Source organism: Mixophyes fleayi, chromosome 7, assembly GCF_038048845.1.
Source record: "Mixophyes fleayi isolate aMixFle1 chromosome 7, aMixFle1.hap1, whole genome shotgun sequence".
Taxonomy (NCBI): Eukaryota; Metazoa; Chordata; class Amphibia; order Anura; family Limnodynastidae; genus Mixophyes; species Mixophyes fleayi.
The window spans coordinates 35,898,959-35,916,318 of NC_134408.1; the positions used below are offsets into that span (position 1 = coordinate 35,898,959).

At 42.2% G+C, this 17,360-nt stretch overlaps 1 protein-coding gene across 6 annotated transcripts in view; it reads right to left on the reverse strand.

The window, feature by feature from the left end:
• TRRAP (transformation/transcription domain associated protein) overlaps nucleotides 1-17,360 on the reverse strand; it is a 112,307-nt gene that overhangs the window by 58,810 nt on the left and 36,137 nt on the right. For 4 of the 6 annotated variants that reach the window (XM_075179650.1, XM_075179652.1, XM_075179648.1 and 1 more), the window contains exons 30-44: nucleotides 16,793-16,963; nucleotides 16,299-16,367; nucleotides 9,034-9,054; nucleotides 7,929-8,048; nucleotides 7,516-7,635; nucleotides 7,022-7,192; nucleotides 6,436-6,617; nucleotides 6,138-6,336; nucleotides 5,230-5,358; nucleotides 4,847-5,113; nucleotides 4,519-4,725; nucleotides 3,988-4,143; nucleotides 3,771-3,905; nucleotides 3,534-3,644; nucleotides 2,458-2,604 (exon numbers count right to left, since the gene is read on the reverse strand). In XM_075179650.1, coding sequence (XP_075035751.1) covers nucleotides 2,458-2,604; nucleotides 3,534-3,644; nucleotides 3,771-3,905; nucleotides 3,988-4,143; nucleotides 4,519-4,725; nucleotides 4,847-5,113; nucleotides 5,230-5,358; nucleotides 6,138-6,336; nucleotides 6,436-6,617; nucleotides 7,022-7,192; nucleotides 7,516-7,635; nucleotides 7,929-8,048; nucleotides 9,034-9,054; nucleotides 16,299-16,367; nucleotides 16,793-16,963 — 2,205 coding nt within the window. The remainder of the gene's footprint in view (nucleotides 1-2,457; nucleotides 2,605-3,533; nucleotides 3,645-3,770; nucleotides 3,906-3,987; nucleotides 4,144-4,518; nucleotides 4,726-4,846; nucleotides 5,114-5,229; nucleotides 5,359-6,137; nucleotides 6,337-6,435; nucleotides 6,618-7,021; nucleotides 7,193-7,515; nucleotides 7,636-7,928; nucleotides 8,049-9,033; nucleotides 9,055-16,298; nucleotides 16,368-16,792; nucleotides 16,964-17,360) is intronic. The other 2 variants (XM_075179653.1, XM_075179651.1) reach the window with 1 other exon arrangement.

Below are 17,360 nucleotides of genomic sequence, written 5' to 3' on the forward strand. Positions count from 1 at the left end.
TCCCCTCCCTTCCCTATCCTTTACAATAGAACTTTGCAGGCAGCCAGGATAATTGTCAGTCTCTTACTTTGTATATTGCTGCTTTCTGCAACGCAGCAGTGAATCCTTAGTTAAAAACAAAAAATGTACGACATACACGGGTGACATTTTGTCCCTGCAATTCAAATATGAAAGTTTTGCTACAAGTTCTGGATACATTGTTCTAAAATGACTCATTGAAATAAATTAGAGTGCTCGGCACAGGGATTAACTGCTTACAAAAAAAACAAAAAAAACACACATGCTGCATCTTGCAGTAACATTAGCTACTGCCAAGTGTATTTTCTATTACTGCGTTTGCACATAGACTTTTTAAACAGAAAGTTCAGCACCTTAATAACATGTAGCTTAATTGTCATTTTACGAGGATGTCCTCCAATTACTCACTACTCTGTTTGCAAAATTGCTCTGTGCAGGATAGGCTTGCGTCTCATTTGCGTTTCATCCCTAAGAACGGTCACGCGGACAGTGTAACCTGACCTCGGAGTCAGAGCACGCCAGGCAGGGACGTCCTCGGTGGTCACATGATAACAGAAGCAGGGGGTTGTGCTATGAACGGGCACGCTGAGAAGAGGGGTGTTCTGAAGCCTCTCTGCTCACATTATGTCACGTGACTGGTTACCATGCTAGTCATAGGACACTTTGCAAACTGTAAATCATTAACTACAGGTTGAACAAACATAGAACACAATGTGTCTTCTTACAGGCAACGAGATTTATTTTACATTTTATTAACAATAAACCCCAAGAAAAAACATGGGACTGTAGCTTTAACAAATTAAACTAGAGACTAGAACCTCAACTATTAAACTCACTGCACCAGTGTGCTGCAGAGAAGCTGATTTTTTTCAGTCATAAAGCAGTCGAGATATTTTAAAAAATAAATAAATAATAATAAATAAATAAAAATATATCAGATCAACTCATGAAATTATGTCAGGGCTAAAAGAAAAAATTTGGGTGCCAATTCTCCATGACACCAAACTGGAGAACCCTGCATAAATCAATACATGTGTTCTCCTCTGAGAGCTGCTGTGTGCCACTGCACTCAGAGAGAGCTTGGTGTATGTAGATTTATAATGAGCTCTGTGCTCGGACTGCCGACATAGACATCTAATGGACATCCCAGACAGCATGGCCTGGCATTCTGGTGTGCCAAATGTATACTCTCACACCAATCAGCACGTCTTTCATCAAGCGGGTACTCAGACATGTCACCTCCCTCCAAGTAAACGCAGAGAAGCATGGCAGCGGCGAGGAAGGGGGAGGAGCTAAAGACTGGTTACAGAGGAAGTGTTAAGAATGGTGCAGAACGAGTCAATGAGGATTAATAATAACTGTGGATGTATGGTTATGATTAGGACGATGATGAGATATAACCAAGGGGACAGGATGCCAGTAGGGAAGGGGACATGTTGCTATAAAGATTAGGAGGATGAAAATAACAGGGGGATAATGGGATGGAGAGTGAGTGGGCAATGATGCTGTTGAGAGAGGAGGGACTGGGTTTCAGGAGCACAGAGAATGGATTCGAGAGGCGGGATAAACATGTGAGATGATGAATAGGATTTAGGAGGAGATAAAAATTGGACTTATTTAGCTGCTAATTGTATCTTCTCCATGGTTTTATGCAGGAGCAAGACTAAAGGGGATAACATACAATCCATTTTACACCTTTAATGTCCAAGTTCTATTAAGAGAAGCATTACAAAATTGTGCACCTCCATAAAATAACGTATAATATACGAGAGTAACACACTACACACCTTTCCTGCACAAACATGCAATAAATGAACAGGTTTCATATACGCAATTCTGCAAAATTCCTTTTGGGAACATAAAGGGCTAAATCTCTCCGTGTCAAATGCCACTCTCTCAGTAATAAGCATTTCCGGGGGTTTGACAGTGCCAGTACGGGCACCTTTGCATAGACTGAAATGTCAGAACAATCTTTAAATAGGAAGCTGCTCATTCCCTGGGGGGCCTCAGGGATGGCTCACAGAGATAAAAGCTCATCGTTGTTTTCTCAAACAAAATTCCCAGACTTCAGGAACTGATAGTGGCTATTAATGTATGAGTGTTAATTTATCAGCATCAGATGAATAAAGCTTAGCATTTACCAACACAGATAAATGGCATTTGGAAGTAGGTTTGCTGAATGCTGCAATTACAACATGAAATACTTTTCCCTACAAAAAAAATACAAGAAATGCATGGAATCATCAAAGAAACACTTTATACCTTCAGCACAGAACATTTCCCCACTGTTACTTTGCATCTGCTGGTAAATCAGGGCAGGAAGATGTGAGGCTAATTATGACGAACTTTTCACATACATAAATCAATGGATGAGCAAAAGAAATACTGGCAGTAATTTAAATCCGAGGATCCTTCTGATAGGTAATGTGACACACTTACCACAGTCATTAGAAGCTTATCAAACCACTGCAGTTTCAGCTCAGACTTAGGCCACATGTCAGCACGCAGGGCAGTCTTCAGGAGATTGACACAGCGCCGAGATAGAAGTTCTCCAGGTGAGCCGGCTGTATTCGAGTTGTCATTCACCTACAAAAGCAGCATCAAGAGTATAATAGATTGCACGCAACGCTGAGAATTTAGACTTTATTATCAAAAAGTAAAAAATAAATTAAATAATGCATAGTTCGGCAAATTCATGACAAAAGGTTTATTCACATCTCTAAACCAGACTTCCCAATAAAAGGGTGCACTTCCTAGATTGGAACATGCATTTTTGATGACCATGGACACAACAAAAATTGTTCTGTTCCATACAGTTTATGACAGACCTCAGTCTCAATCTTGCACCTGTCCACTCAAAGCTGGGTGTTTAGGTTCAAAAGGACCTGTCAGTATTTTGGAGCAAGAAGAGATTTGAGTAGACGATATAAAGGCTGAATAACCTAAAGAAAATAATATTAGTGAGTGTGAATACACACAACTCACTTATTACACAATTGTGGAATATGATTAAGAATAGTTGGAGTTAAAGCAATAATTGGGTACTTTGACATGAATACAGAGTGCTGTCTTTCCGAAGCTAGGTGGCATCTGCCACTGACTATCTGGGGAACTACAAAATAGATATAATGGCAAGCGCATCTGACACACAGTAAATAATGGCAGGTATTATACTTTAGGCATTTTCTGATAATGGCAAGCCATCTGTATTCTATTAGACAGTTAGGATTTTTAAATCTGCATACCCTTCTTTATATTTGTGTGACTACAGTCTTGTGCATTAGCAAAGATGCAATACACTATAACATGTATATGTAAGTACTAATCCCAAAATCATCAGGGTGGACTTGCAATAGGACTGTGTGCGAAATAGGAGATTTTGCAGGATGGGGTAGTACTAAAGTTGCCCGAAGTTAGGCACTCATTCTTGACAAGTAAATAAAGCAACTTACACTTCAAGTTACTATGCATAACTTTATAAACAAAGAACAGCATTTCTAAGATAATATTTGTACCTGGCAAGCTATCCTAATGAGGAAATTCACTACAGTATCAGTGTGCTGCTTCTCTATGGCCTTGGTAATAACAGCATCTGCTCCTGGCAGCGACTGGCTGCGGCCGAAAACCTGCAATGAAAAGGACCAAGAAGAATCTGAACCTCAGTGTTCCAAAACGCAAAAAAAACAATACAAACATTATTTCAGGCTGCTGTCAAGAGGAAAAAGTAAAATGAAGATAAGCAACAAGCTTACTGCACTAATTGTCCCTGTGGCCGTTCTGAACCGCTTCACCTCCTGGCTGGTGTCAACAGTCAACCCCCTCTTCACACCACCAGTACCGGAGCTGCTAGCATCACTGCTGCCGTTCGCATCCATGTCAGAGTCAGGCTGGGGAAAGCATAAAATGAGGATTAAATTTTGCTGTTCTCACAATATTTCCTCCCAAAACCCCCACTATCCCGCTATTTACCTGGTCCTTTATCCGCTGCAATTCCCACTTGATGATCACCTCTGCTAGGTCAACAGCCAATTTCCTCTGCTCAATTGTAACACTAGGAGTGAACCCCAGACGCTGCATTGCGCTCACCATGTGTTGAACCAGATTATGCCGCACAGGATAGTAAACCTGAAAACGGGATAACAATTTCTAACTACAGAATGTAAAGAGATATAATGAAAACAATACTCATTTTTAACACAATTAAGCTGTATTTAAAACCATGTTGTAAATAACAGCAGGTAACCAATCGCTTTCCTTCTGTTAAATTGGTCAGAACTAATCCAATGCACAGTACAATTGTGCTCTTTGTATTGTATTATTAAATTAACCATAACATGCCTCCTCGTCCTACACAAAGTAATTTCTCTTTATGTCTTGCCAGGATAGACATATGGATTAATGGTAGCAGTTACTATTCGAGCAAAAACTAAAAGATCTGATCAGTGGTCAGTTATAAATGCTGCAAATCACACAGGCTACAGAACTAGTAATATAACTAACCTTAAAATGCTGCACTATTAGATGCAGGATATGGACCAGCTGAGGAACAGTGTGTCCTTCCTCTACAATGATCTTCCGTGTCCAGTGAGTCAACATTTGATGTCCATCCTCCATACGCGCAGGCACTGCAGGAGTTAGGATCGCCATGGCTTGGCGGACAATGGCTCGTGCTTCCATTGCATGTGCTTTTAAGAGGCTGTGAAACACCTAGAAGGAAAGACAGCAAGTTTATCACATGGAACCTCATCCGGCATTAAGTAGTTGGCACTACTGAAGCCCTTCAAGATGCTAAACAAAGAAAGTAGTCACAAGAGGAACAGCCCTTCACCTGCAAAACAATCTTCTTATGTATGGCAAACTTTGAGATGATATGAGCCAGGAGCAGATGGCCACTGTACTTGCACGCGGGGTCTACACAAGCTTTTGACAGCAGACACGGCCAAGCGAAGGTCATGAGACGCCTTAGTTTGCTGTTCCGGTTTTTGTTATTGTCATGAATATGATGCGGAGCATGTTCCACTAGAAGTGTTGCAAACTGCAAGAGGTAAATCCTGAGCGAGTCCAGCATGTCGGTCTGCTTCTCAGGGTCCAACACCTGCCAGAAAAAGAGCACAAATACAGAGCTACTTTACTGAAACGTGGGTGCAGTTTGACAAAGATCTCCCTTAACATCATGACAGGCAACACAGTCACTGCTTGGTCAATTGGTACCTTGGTAATAAACACACTGGTGATGCTCTCCTGATTGTCTCCTTCTGGGTTTGGAGGTCCTAAAAGCTGCTCTCCTTCATTTTTCTCAAAGCTGTATAGAAAAGCTGGGTTCAGGATATGCTGCAGAACCTGTACAACAAAAAGAAGATTCTAGAACACTAGAAACAAACTTGGTGCACATCAGACTTAGCCACAAAGCTGGTAGGAACATGCAAAGTCATTAGAGTACAGTCTAGATCGTGATATGGACAGGCTAATGTGAAGCCGTCACACACTGTATGTGGGCTTAACCAGTATTCTACACAATACAGCTTATCAATTCCCCATTTATTGACAGAAATATTGGTTCAGAGCCACGAATTTCCGTCTCCACTTCATGCCTCAATGACATCACAAGTTACAGCTGAATAGACAGACTGCCTTATCATGTATTGATTCAGGCCACAAAATATAGCCATCATGTCCCACTTAAGACCTCTTTGTGAACATACACTAAAAGACAGCATTGTTAGCCAAATTATTTTAATCCTTATGTAGTTGAACGCACTTTCTGGAGAGAAGTCTTAAATGCAACATAATGGTCTAAATTTTTGTTATCTTTATAGCAGAATGGATTGGCATGTAAAAAATAGGTAACTGAGTTAAGGTCAAGTATGACAAGAAAGGTGTTCTAAATAAATAATATGCATTTTAGCACTTAGTAGAATTAGGAATGACTGAAATATTACTTTAGACAACAATTGAACTGCTGAAAGGAGTCAGATGATGAATTAAAATTTCCCTTAGCTTTGCGCTGAGAAAAATAAGCTAAAACTCAGTTCTCTATCTCTTGGTGTCCAATTCCTACCAGGAATAGCTATACTACCCTTCATTATGTGTCACCCAATGCAGCAGGAGAGAAAAGTTACCTTAGCTTTCAGTTCATCTCCAAAGTTGGAATCGCTGAATTCAACAAAGCGGAAGAAGAGCGCTCGCTTCTGTGCAATGCTGTAGTTCTTGGGAATCTCTTCCTCCATATACTCTTTTAGGAAAGTCATGTTGCACAGAAAACGGCCGGTGAAAGCTCGAAGGAGCTGGAAAAGCAATTCAATATCCCCAAAATTGCGCCTATGCAAATCAAAAGGAGCACAACACATCAGACCTGTGTAAATCACAACTACGATCCTCATCTTTCAAATCACAAACTACGAAAGGAAAAACTCTTACTTGCAGTAGTTGAGGAGGCAGAAAGCAAGCAATTTGGGCTCCTTCCAGTTGGTTGCCACCATGTTGTCTTTTCTATGGCGCTCTTGGAAAGCATCACTCACCCACACTCGTCGTAAGTGGCTTACCAGGGAATGCTGGTTAGCCAGCCAGCTCTCATCGTTCTTCACTATAATGCTGATTATCTAGAGAAGACAAAATGAGCTAAGTGAGCATTCATTTTTATGGCAAGGGGCGCTTTACCCTGCGTAGGCTTCAGAGCATTGGGATTAGAAAGAGGGATGGGGCAGGGGTGACAGGGCATGCTCAAGTCGCATTCAAAAAATAGCAAAATCAATCATATCAGATTTGACCACTCTGGTGCGAGCCAGACTAATACAATGAACCAAAAACAACAGAAATGTAACTTGCAACAAGTGTGAGCAAACAATATTCGTGAATATACAAGTAAAGAGTTTCTGGAGCATACCAGAGTCCAGGATATTTTAAAGGGCTTGTAAGCATTTGTGGATGTTACAGAATTACTGTCCATAGTGGATAGCATTGAACTATAAGCCTAATGACACCAACGCATGAAAACTACACTTACCTTGATAGCTTGGAACTGCAGGTCAAGTCGCATTGTGCTAGTACTGGTGCTGGGGGATCCAGGCCTGACTGTTGTTTGCGTCACACCGGGCAACAGAAGAGTAATGAAACGGTTGGGGTTAGCAGCCAGCACGTCTCGCAATGGTTTGGCATCCTTATGTTTTAAAAAGCTCTGAAAATTAAAAATAAAATAAAATATATACAAAGCTGACACTACTTTTTGTGAACTGGATTCATTGCTAATAATTATAAATTTAGTATTTAAAGACTACCTGTATACTCCTGGAAACTACTGCTTACAGAAATGTGTGGGCATAGAGGGAGAGGAGCAGTAGAATTACTGCCTTACTCATGTACAGCACTCTATGCCCCCGTGGTTAAGCAGCGTTCTCCAAATAGGACGAATGAGAAATGCTGGAAACAGATTCTAGGCCGACCAACAAGCCATATTTATATCGATATGCTTGAAAGCCTAAAGTACAGTAAGCAATTTACCATGAACATTCGACTCCACTGTGGGTCATTCAGTGTAGCTTCCATCATGAAGAGCTCCACTGTCTGAGATGGATGACGGGTCAAAAACTTTATCAAAGGCTCTCTGAACGGACTTCCAGCCTGTGGGTACAAAAGTATGTAAAATAAAAGTGTACTTTAAAGTGTAGCCACTGCCTACACACAGTCAGGTGATCCGATATTAATGAAAACTCAACCTATCAAGAATAATATAGAGACAACAATGATCCATGTTACACTAGTTCCTATTGAGTTCACAGGCTTGCCTCCCACTAAACATTGGTTCAGGGCAAAAATAATGGCTGGTTTCATTGTATGTGGTTCATGGATGCACTTTAAAAAACAAAAACAAAACAAAAACAAACAGTATTACCTATACATATAAATACACACACCTCAATTAGCATGGCTCGTTCAGTCTTCATTACTACTTCCAGCAACGGCTTAACCAAGGTCTGAGGGGCAGCCGGAATAAGGTGAAAGAGATTTATAATTGCAGAACAAATCTTCATTTCCTGTAAGAGAGAAAAAGAAAACAAATTAATAAGTTAAAAATAAAAGAGGGAAAAAAAGAAAAACTCCAAGAATAACATTTTAGGAATAATTTTAGGACCTGTGCTGCACAAAGACCTCATATGTTGAACCCACAACCCTTATGGTCAGAATAAAATAAAAAAAAAAAAAAAAAAAAAGAGTCTATAATTGTCAGAATATGGAAAAACTGGATCTTTGCTCATGCAAACCCCTTGGCTGTAGATGTTCTATTCCACTTGAATTAAGTTTGCAGAAATGTTGTTGCCGATGATGGGATAAGGGAATATAGATTTTCTACTGAACGAAATTGGATTTTGCTAAACAGTTCCGGCACTAAGGGAGCTGGACGTTACCCGAACACGATGAAAATGCATCAAAATTCAATGAAGCAATAGAGAGGAAAAAAATCAGATCTAAAAATTACAAGATATTATGTTTCCCGGGAGTATAAAGAAGGATTCCTACTTTAGTTCAAAATGTTTCGATTCCCAGACGACACACAAATAAAATGGTCTTAAAAAGTGCAAATGCTGCAGAGTCATTTGGAAACTAAAAGGCAATTAGAGACCTACTTATACAAACAAGCCATGCAGATTGTTCACAGCTATTGTCTAAAACAACTGGTGCCACAAACAAACATTCAAATGACTGCACACAACACTTGAAGATACAAAAAGCACGTGGCCTTTTACACAACACAATATATATTTCAGACCCGTGGTTCTCACATCTGTCCTGCGGTAGCCACAAAAGTGCAGGCTGCTTCCAGATTTTCACAGAATGAAAAAAACCCAGTACATCTGAATCTATGAAAGGTCTATACTCATTCACAGGAAATCTGGAAAACATGCACTATTTGTGCTATCCAAGGACCAATTTGAGAGCTACTGTTTAAGGTCATGTCGAAACAGAAAGAAAATATAAGAGACCAGTACGAAACAACTTCTTGACGACTTCAATTCTCACCTCTACCCCTTCCACGGCAGGCTGGACCAAAAGAAGACGACAGTGAGAATTTGGGGAGTGGAAGGAAAAGGTAAGAGTGTAGGGAGTGGGTGATGGGGTTTTTTTTTTGTACATATCACTCCCAGCCTTCCTCCATATAGTTATCCATCTAATACACACCAGGACAATAGTGCTTAGCCTAGAGACAATGTGTAAACATGAGCACCAATAGGATACATACATGTAATATTACTAAACAGAGTGAGGAACCAAAGAAACAAAATTATTATGAATATCTTACCATCTGAATCATGAGTAAAACAATGAGAATAGATAGTCTCCTACAGCAACAGCTTATGGAAGACTAACTTTCAACTGTTCCTCTTTTGGAGAGGCAGTGCCACTTTCTGACTCAAATTTCATTGTCCCTCCTTTCTTTGATATTGTCCATCTTTTAACTCTGATGAAAACCTTTTTATGGATAATTACCCTCATTGGCTCCAAACAATTGCCAATCTTGCAAACTCCATAGAATAGCATGCACACTCTGTACATTGGAATTGTATTGCTTGATGGTGTAATAGGGTACAGTAAGGCATGTCTGAGAGCGACCTTGATAGGCGTGTGGGGAACTAGGAACAGATTGTCTAAGAGTATTATTGTTTTTAACAGGTATAGCTAACACACAATTTTATTTTACAGAAGTTTTATAACAACATTAAAAAATGGACCATTGTTCTGCATCTGTGAAAAGTAACTTAATTGAATTATGTTCTTTCTAATACTAAATTTCTACAGCAAGATCAACCCCTGCTGACTGTTTAGCACACTGCAAGGTGATATAGATAATATGCAAATGTGAAAAACGGGGATCGATACAACAAACTGCCAGGACTATAAGCACTACTCTGATTTAGCTGTTGGCTTTCAGACTGTTGTGGAACTAAGTTCCAGTATGGAATATAGGCCATGAGCGCCGGAACGTGAGCTTCCGCTTACTAAAAAATTTGTGCATCTCTCACATGACCAAGGGACTCTTGGCGTCGCCCTGGTGATTGAGGTATGCCACCACCGTGGCATTGTCTGACAATCTTCACTGGCCTTCCCTGCAGCAAGCATTGCACGCTCATAAGAGCATGAAACGCTGCTCGCAGTTCCAAGACATTGATTGGAAGCCAAAGACCCTGAAAACAAGCGTGAAGACAGACGGCCCCCCAACCTCGAAGGCTGGCTTCCATTGCGATCAAGGTCCAATTCCAAATTGAGAATGGGCGTCCCCTGCAGAGGTTTTGCTTGTGCAACCACCAAAGAAGCGACTGACGCGCTTGTGGAAACAGGCGGAATACCTGGCCCACCAGATTCACAAGGGATTTGTTCCACTGCAACAGAAGTTCCAACTGGAATTGCCGTGCATGAAACTGAGCAAACTGGACTGCCTCGAAAATCGATACCATCTTGCCCAGAACTCTGATGCCGAAATGCACAGAGGGCTGTTTTGCCGCCAACAGAGATTTCACCATCTTCAGCAAGGCTAGAATTTTGTCCTGAGGTAAGAATACCCGTCATTATTAGGTGTCAAATAAAAGACCCAAAAAGATCATCATTGGATATGCGACTGAAGTACATCTGGAGATGCTACCTTTAAAAGAAGATCGTCCAGGTAAGGGAAGATTGTAATCCCCTTGGACCTTAGCAGAGCAGCCATGACCGCCATGATCTTGGTGAAGATACGCAGGGCCGTGGCCAGACCAAAGGCAAGAGCCTGAAATTGGAAGTGCTCTGAACGAACCACAAACCACAAGAGGGACTGATGACTCTCCCAGATAGGAATATAGAGTAGGCATCCTTGATGTCTAGAGCCACCATGAACTCTCCCTGTTCCATGCTGTGAATGACCGAGCGCAAAGACTCTTGAACTTGGGCACTCTGTCCTGAGTGTTCAATGATTTTAGATTCAGAATGGGTCTGAATGAGTCGTCTGGTTTTGGTGCGAGAAAAAGGTTGGAATAAAAACCCAAACCTTTTTGAGAATCTGGCACTGGAAAAATCACTCCGAAAGAGAGGAGGGTTTGGACTGCTTCTCGTAAAGCCAATCGCTTTCAGGGACAAGTGGAAAACCTTGAACCGCCTGGGAGGAAGACCGAGCAGATCGATTTTGTATCCCGGGTCCACCAGTCCCCGTACCCAGACATCGGTGGTAGACTGAAACCACCGATCCCTGAACAAGAGAAAACGGGCTCCCACCACTGGAGACAGCAGAGGAGCAAAATGCCCGTCATGCGGACTGCTTGTCTGCAGGCTTCGCTGCTGGACGTCGAGCAGACCAGGCCTGGCGGCCACGCTGCACACCACCCTCCTGGGGGCGGATGACTGGCCCCTGGAAGATTGGCCCGAGGAATACTGACCCCGAAACCTGGACATTCTTTGTTTTGGAGCATTAAAAGGGAGAAAAGTGCTCTTTTCTTCTGTTGCTTGACTGATAATGGAGTCAAGCTGAGGTCCAAACGAAACACCCCCAGAAAAAGGTATTGTCTCAAGAGCCTTTTTAGACTCCACATCAGCCTCCCAGGACTAAAGCCAGAGAGTTGACGAGACGAAACCGCAGAAGCAGAGATCCGTGCCTAAAATCAGTCCCAAATCCATAGCCGCTTCGCCTAAACAATCTGTCGCACTCAAAATCTGCTCCACTATTGGAAGCAGTTCAGAGGACGGCCTGTCTGCCAACAAACCTTCAGACAGCTGTTCTGACCTGCGTTCTACAGCCTTGTTCACCCACGCCGACGCCAAGGCAGGCCTCAGAGAGGCACCTGCTGCCACAAAAATGGACTTAAGGACGGCCTCAACCTTACAGTCTGTACCATCTTTAAGAGTGGCTGCGTTAGGAGGAGGAATAGTAGTTACCATGGCCAACCTTGCAACAGGAGCATCCACACATGGAGGCTCCTCCCATTTAGCAAGAACTTCAGGAGGAAAAGGATAACACTATTGCAGTCGCCGAGATACTTGGAACTTCCTATCTGGGGAAGCCCAAGGCTCAGCCAACAAATCTTTCTCTCTCTTTCCCTGCTTCTTCCCAATTGATTTATTTTTCCAGTGCGCAAAAAGAGAAGCCTCTGCTGCGTCGGCATCCTCTCCCTCAGGAAAATCAAGTACCTGACGCACAGCCTGTATCAATTCCTCCACACTCTGACGATCAGAATGAACTTCCTCCTCAGAATCCACCGTTAATTCACCCTGGGAACAACAGTCAGACTCTGACTCATTTCCCTGTAGGGGTGCCGGCACCTGCTTGCGCTTACGTGAGGAAGACGGTGTAGCAGATTGCAACATCCTCTCTAAAGAAGAGGAGACCGAAACCAAACCTTGTACTGAGGATACAAGTCCCCGTACTCAAGCTGGTTCAACAGACTCCGCCAGGGTAGGAACAGGCAAACCCTGACTTAGCGAACCAGAACCTATGTCATTCACCACAGTGGAAGCGGAATTAGAAGATGGAGCTGTCACAGCCTGAGACCGCACCAACTGGCCAAGTTCAGCCACAATATTGGAAAGAGGCCGAGCCCAGGCAGGTTCCGCCGTAACTGAACCAGCAGCGGCTGTTTCACACGGTGTGCTCTCTGAAGACTGACAGGCTGCACACAGAGCCTGCGCACCTGACTGTCCAGACGGTAACTTAACATTACAGGCAGCACAGGTGAAACTCAACATAGAAGTAACACCAGCCTTAACACGTATGGATTTTACCTTATCCGACATGTTAACAGATGTGAAAAAACACACAGATAACAGTGTAATAAACACAGTATAGACGAAAAGCAGCACACAAATCTAAAACAAAGTGAGCCTGCAAAACAGCCCCACAGATTAAAAGATAAAAAGCCTGGAAAACAACAACCCCCAACTCTTTACATTAAAGGACTCAGGACAGAAAAGGGGAGAAGCTGGAGCTGTAAAATGGCTGCCGATTCTGGTGTCTGCACACAAAAGGAGTGAGAGACCACCAAAGAGGAAGTGCAATAGAGGAGCACACCTCTCCCCCAGGGTCCAGCATTGGATTGGCAAGCATCCAACAGGACAACACCCTCAACCAATCCAGTGCCTAGCAGGGCTCACCATCTTATTGACCCTAGCCTGACCCAGTCCCCTACGCTAAAAATATATATTTTTATTTTTTAATGATTGCCCCTAGTAAGAGGCAGCCTAACTTAGGGGACATACTTTACTACCCCCCCTCTTCCAGCACTGTGCTGGAAGAGGGTACACTTACCTGCTGCAGCTAACTGTTAGCATAAGAGGACAAGCACAGCCTGCGGCGACTGTGATCGGATTCTAGGAGGGCATCAAAGCATAAGAAGAAGAATTTTAGCAGCAGAGGCACCTCCGTGTACCTCTGATCCTCCCCTCCAGACAACGTACAGCTGTCCATGCTGTGCGCTGCATACCGCAGTCTGTCCTCACTAACAGCAGCTGGGGAGTGCCGGTGACTGACAGCGAGCCACCGGCTGTCAGGAACAGGAGACTAAAGTCTCAGTTTAGTATAAAAACAAAAAAAGAAACAGAATTGGGCTGTACTCAGCCCTAAATGCAGCCCATTCGCCAGGCACTTAAACAAAACTGAGGCTAACAGGAAGTCGGGTACAGAGGGGGAGGAGCTAGGGCTTAGTTAAATAGAAGTTTAAAGTGCCAGTTTGCCCTGATCTACTCTATATCCAATGCCTCCGGTGTCCCCCCCCAAAAGAGGATAGAGAAAACACAATTTCCATATGGTACCTCACAATACATTAAATGTTATCTTAAAGTGGTAAACACTTCTAATGCGCCTTTAAAGTCAAGCATAAAATCAGATTTAGGGCAATGGATGCCTTATAAACAGTTGAAATAGCCATATTCTCACTGCTGCTAGATGCTCGATAGCTAAAAAATCGAAACAAGCTGAAAGTCCCACAATCCCAGCGTTGATTCAGAACATGTGGCAGATATATAATTTAGAACACATCATCATAAACATTTATTCATATAGCGCCACTGATTCCCCAGCGCTGTACAGAGGACTCATTCACATCACATGACTAGCATCTTAAATGATCGCACTAAACAATTTCTTAATGTAAGATTACCTAATGTACATTACCTGAAAGTTTGAGAATATGACTTTCTTCACTGAGTCTTCCTTTACTTTCCTTCCCTACTCCCCTGTCCACTTAAACACCATACTAACAAACCCTTCCCCTTCCCCTTTTCTTCTCTCACCTTTCCTAGTCATTCCCCCTCCCGATACAGAATCGGGCACGCAACAATGATATCTCAATCTGGACTATCCCCATGGCTTTGCCCTAGACTGGTAAATGTACAATATTTGTGCTGTTGTCATTTTAAACTTATCTGTAATGTATTTAATGTACTTATCTAAGATCCTGGTATTTGGTCCCGTTTCTTTTTCTGTACCTCCTACTTTTGAAAAACTTCAATAAAATATATTTTAAAAAGATGAATATTTAAGTTGGTAAAGAAAATGCAGGTAAGTTGGAATATTAAAATTTACAGACAAAAAAAACGTGTTTTTTTTTTTACACTTCAAATCCTGTGTGGTACAAATTGCTCTCACCATCTGTGTTACTATTGCTCCATGTATACATACAAACTGCAGTACACTCACAGGTGAAGAAGCATGTGGAAGTCAGTGACGGCTTAGTTCACCCAGAATCCTGCTGCTCGCCAGCTATTTGCACAGCAGAAAATTCTGGGCTATGCAGTTCTGCAATAGTGGGTGAGCTTAGCTGCTGAGAAGAGATCGCTTTAACCCCCTGATAGATCCCAGTTATGAAGTGCATTCTCTCTGTACAAATACATCCATTCGACAGTCAAAGCAAAAGGCACAAAACAAACAAAGATAGTCTGTATCATATTTCACCCCTAGTTTTCACTTTGTCATTTCCCAGGTTTGAATAGAATAGCTAAAAGTACATTCATATGCTGCAATGCAGTAGGTGAATAGTTGTAATGAACACAGTTTTATTAGTGTGGCTGCAGAGAACCCTCAGCAATGTCACTAATTCATCAGCTCCGTGTCTAGGACTCGATACTCACAAGCCAAACGGCTACAACACCGGCCATGTTCTTTTTTAGAATCACAAAAATCAATTATACTGTGTGCATTTTTAAGTCCTTTTCTCCAGGCAGAAGTTGCCTGTCTATGTTGTACAAAGAAAAAAAAACTATACCTCCTTAGATTGCCAATAACTTACATCACTTTGATGTAGACCAGGGGTCCTCAAACTACGGCCCGCGGGCCAAATGCGGCCCGCTGAGGACATTTATATGGCCCGCCGGGCATAGCCGGATTAAGGGGGTGGGCACGTGTTTTTTTTTATTCTTTTTTTTTTTTTCAATGGCGGGGGAAGGGGGGGGGGGGGGGGGTTGCGGGCAGGCGGGTTCCGGGCTCCCTTCGTTGGTGGGGGGGAGCAGTAAAAAGAATAATAAAAAAAAAAAAAATAGATACACTACTCACCTGATCGCTGCACCGGCGTCCCTCCTCCTCCCTCCTCTCTGCACTGTTAACTCTGAATGACAGGCGTGACGTCATCAAGTCACGCCTGTCCTTCAGTGAGGAGCAGCGCGGAGAGGACCAGGAAAGAAACAAGAAGACAAAAGAGAAGAGAAGAAAGAAGCGAAAAGAAAGGTAAGTGAAAAAAAAAAAAAAAGGGAATAACGCAGAAAGGCACACTATGGAGGAAAAAGGAAAGAAGAGAAGCACAGTAAGGAAAAAAAGGGGGATAAGAGAAGCACAGTAAGGAAAAAAAGGGGGATAAGAGAAGCACAGTAAGGAAAAAAAGGGGGATAAGAGAAGCACAGTAAGGAAAAAAAGGGGGATAAGAAGCACAGTAAGGAAAAAAAGGGGGATAAGAGAAGCACAGTAAGGAAAAAAAGGGGGATAAGAGAAGCACAGTAAGGAAAAAAAGGGGGATAAGAGAAGCACAGTAAGGAAAAAAAGGGGGAAAAGAGAAGCACAGTAAGGAAAAAAAGGGGGATAAGAGGCACAGTAAGGAAAAAAGGGGGATAAGAGGCACAATAAGGAAAAAGGGGGAGAAGAGAAGCACAGTAAGGAAAATAAGATCTATGCAGTGTGCATAGGAATTTGTTCATAGTTTTTGTTTTTACTATAGTCCGGCCCGAGGGACAGTGAACTGCCCCCCCCTGTTTAAAAAGTTTGAGGACCCCTGATGTAGACAGTGATGGATAAAAAAATAAAATACACTACACAAAACATCAGTACGTTCTATACTCACGTTTCCCTCACTTCTTTGTCCTCCTTTGTGGGTGATCACCACAACTTCCATCCATTTGCGCAGGTGTTGCTGCAAGGAATTAACAATTCCACAGGTTAGAACCTGCTTTGTAATAGACTACACAGAAAAAAAAAAAAAATTATATAAAACAAAAAAAATTATTTTGTGGGGGTGGTCAGGGTTTAATCAAGTTTCAAATATTTAAGATTTGTGTCATCTGCACAGTACTTAACTAATGATTTTTCCATAGCAATTTTGCTTGCCTAATTTTCTAATGCATGTGAGTTTGTACTCAAAGCCGTCCACAGAAAAAAGGATTCTTTCAGGCAATGTAACCTTTCTTTTTTTTACCAAATTCCCCAGACACTGCTAATTGGACCAGTGACTGGTTAAAAAAAACATGAAGCTGGAAGATAAGGTCATGCGATCACCATTATCACTGGGTCAGTTATTGGCTAACAATTCTAATTTTGTCCAGACTAACCCATTCTTACCATCATCTGATCACAGAATTTATCGTTGAAGGAGTTTGGGAAAAGTCGTGTGACAGAGGTCAAACGGTTCACAACATTAAGGGTCAGGCTGCGATAGTCTCCCAGCATCATCAGAAGAGGCCTCATGTGTGTATGAATCTGGTCCACTTCTATGGTGGCACCCTCCAAAAACTGCAATGGAAAACACACCCTGTTATTGAGAGGTAGACGAGATTGGTGTTTCTAAATATATCTACCCATTATTGTTAGTCATGAAATGTTGCTTCTCTTAGTCCTAAATAAGCTCTGCAATCAGCTTAAAAAAAAAACCAAAGACATTATTGCTACTTGGAATAAGGATGATTGATCCTTATGAAGAAGTACACACAGCGTTTATAGGAAAGGACCATGGGATGACTAAGTAAAGTATTTTCTTGTGGTTATGGTCCGTTCCAGCGTACTCCGTGAACACTTCTAAACAAAAATGGTGGCCGGGCCCCCCCTCCCCTACATATGCTGCGAGATATTCTTAGTTTAATGGCCAGTGCTGCTATGTCTTAATGGGTAAATTAATGAATGAACTGTCCAG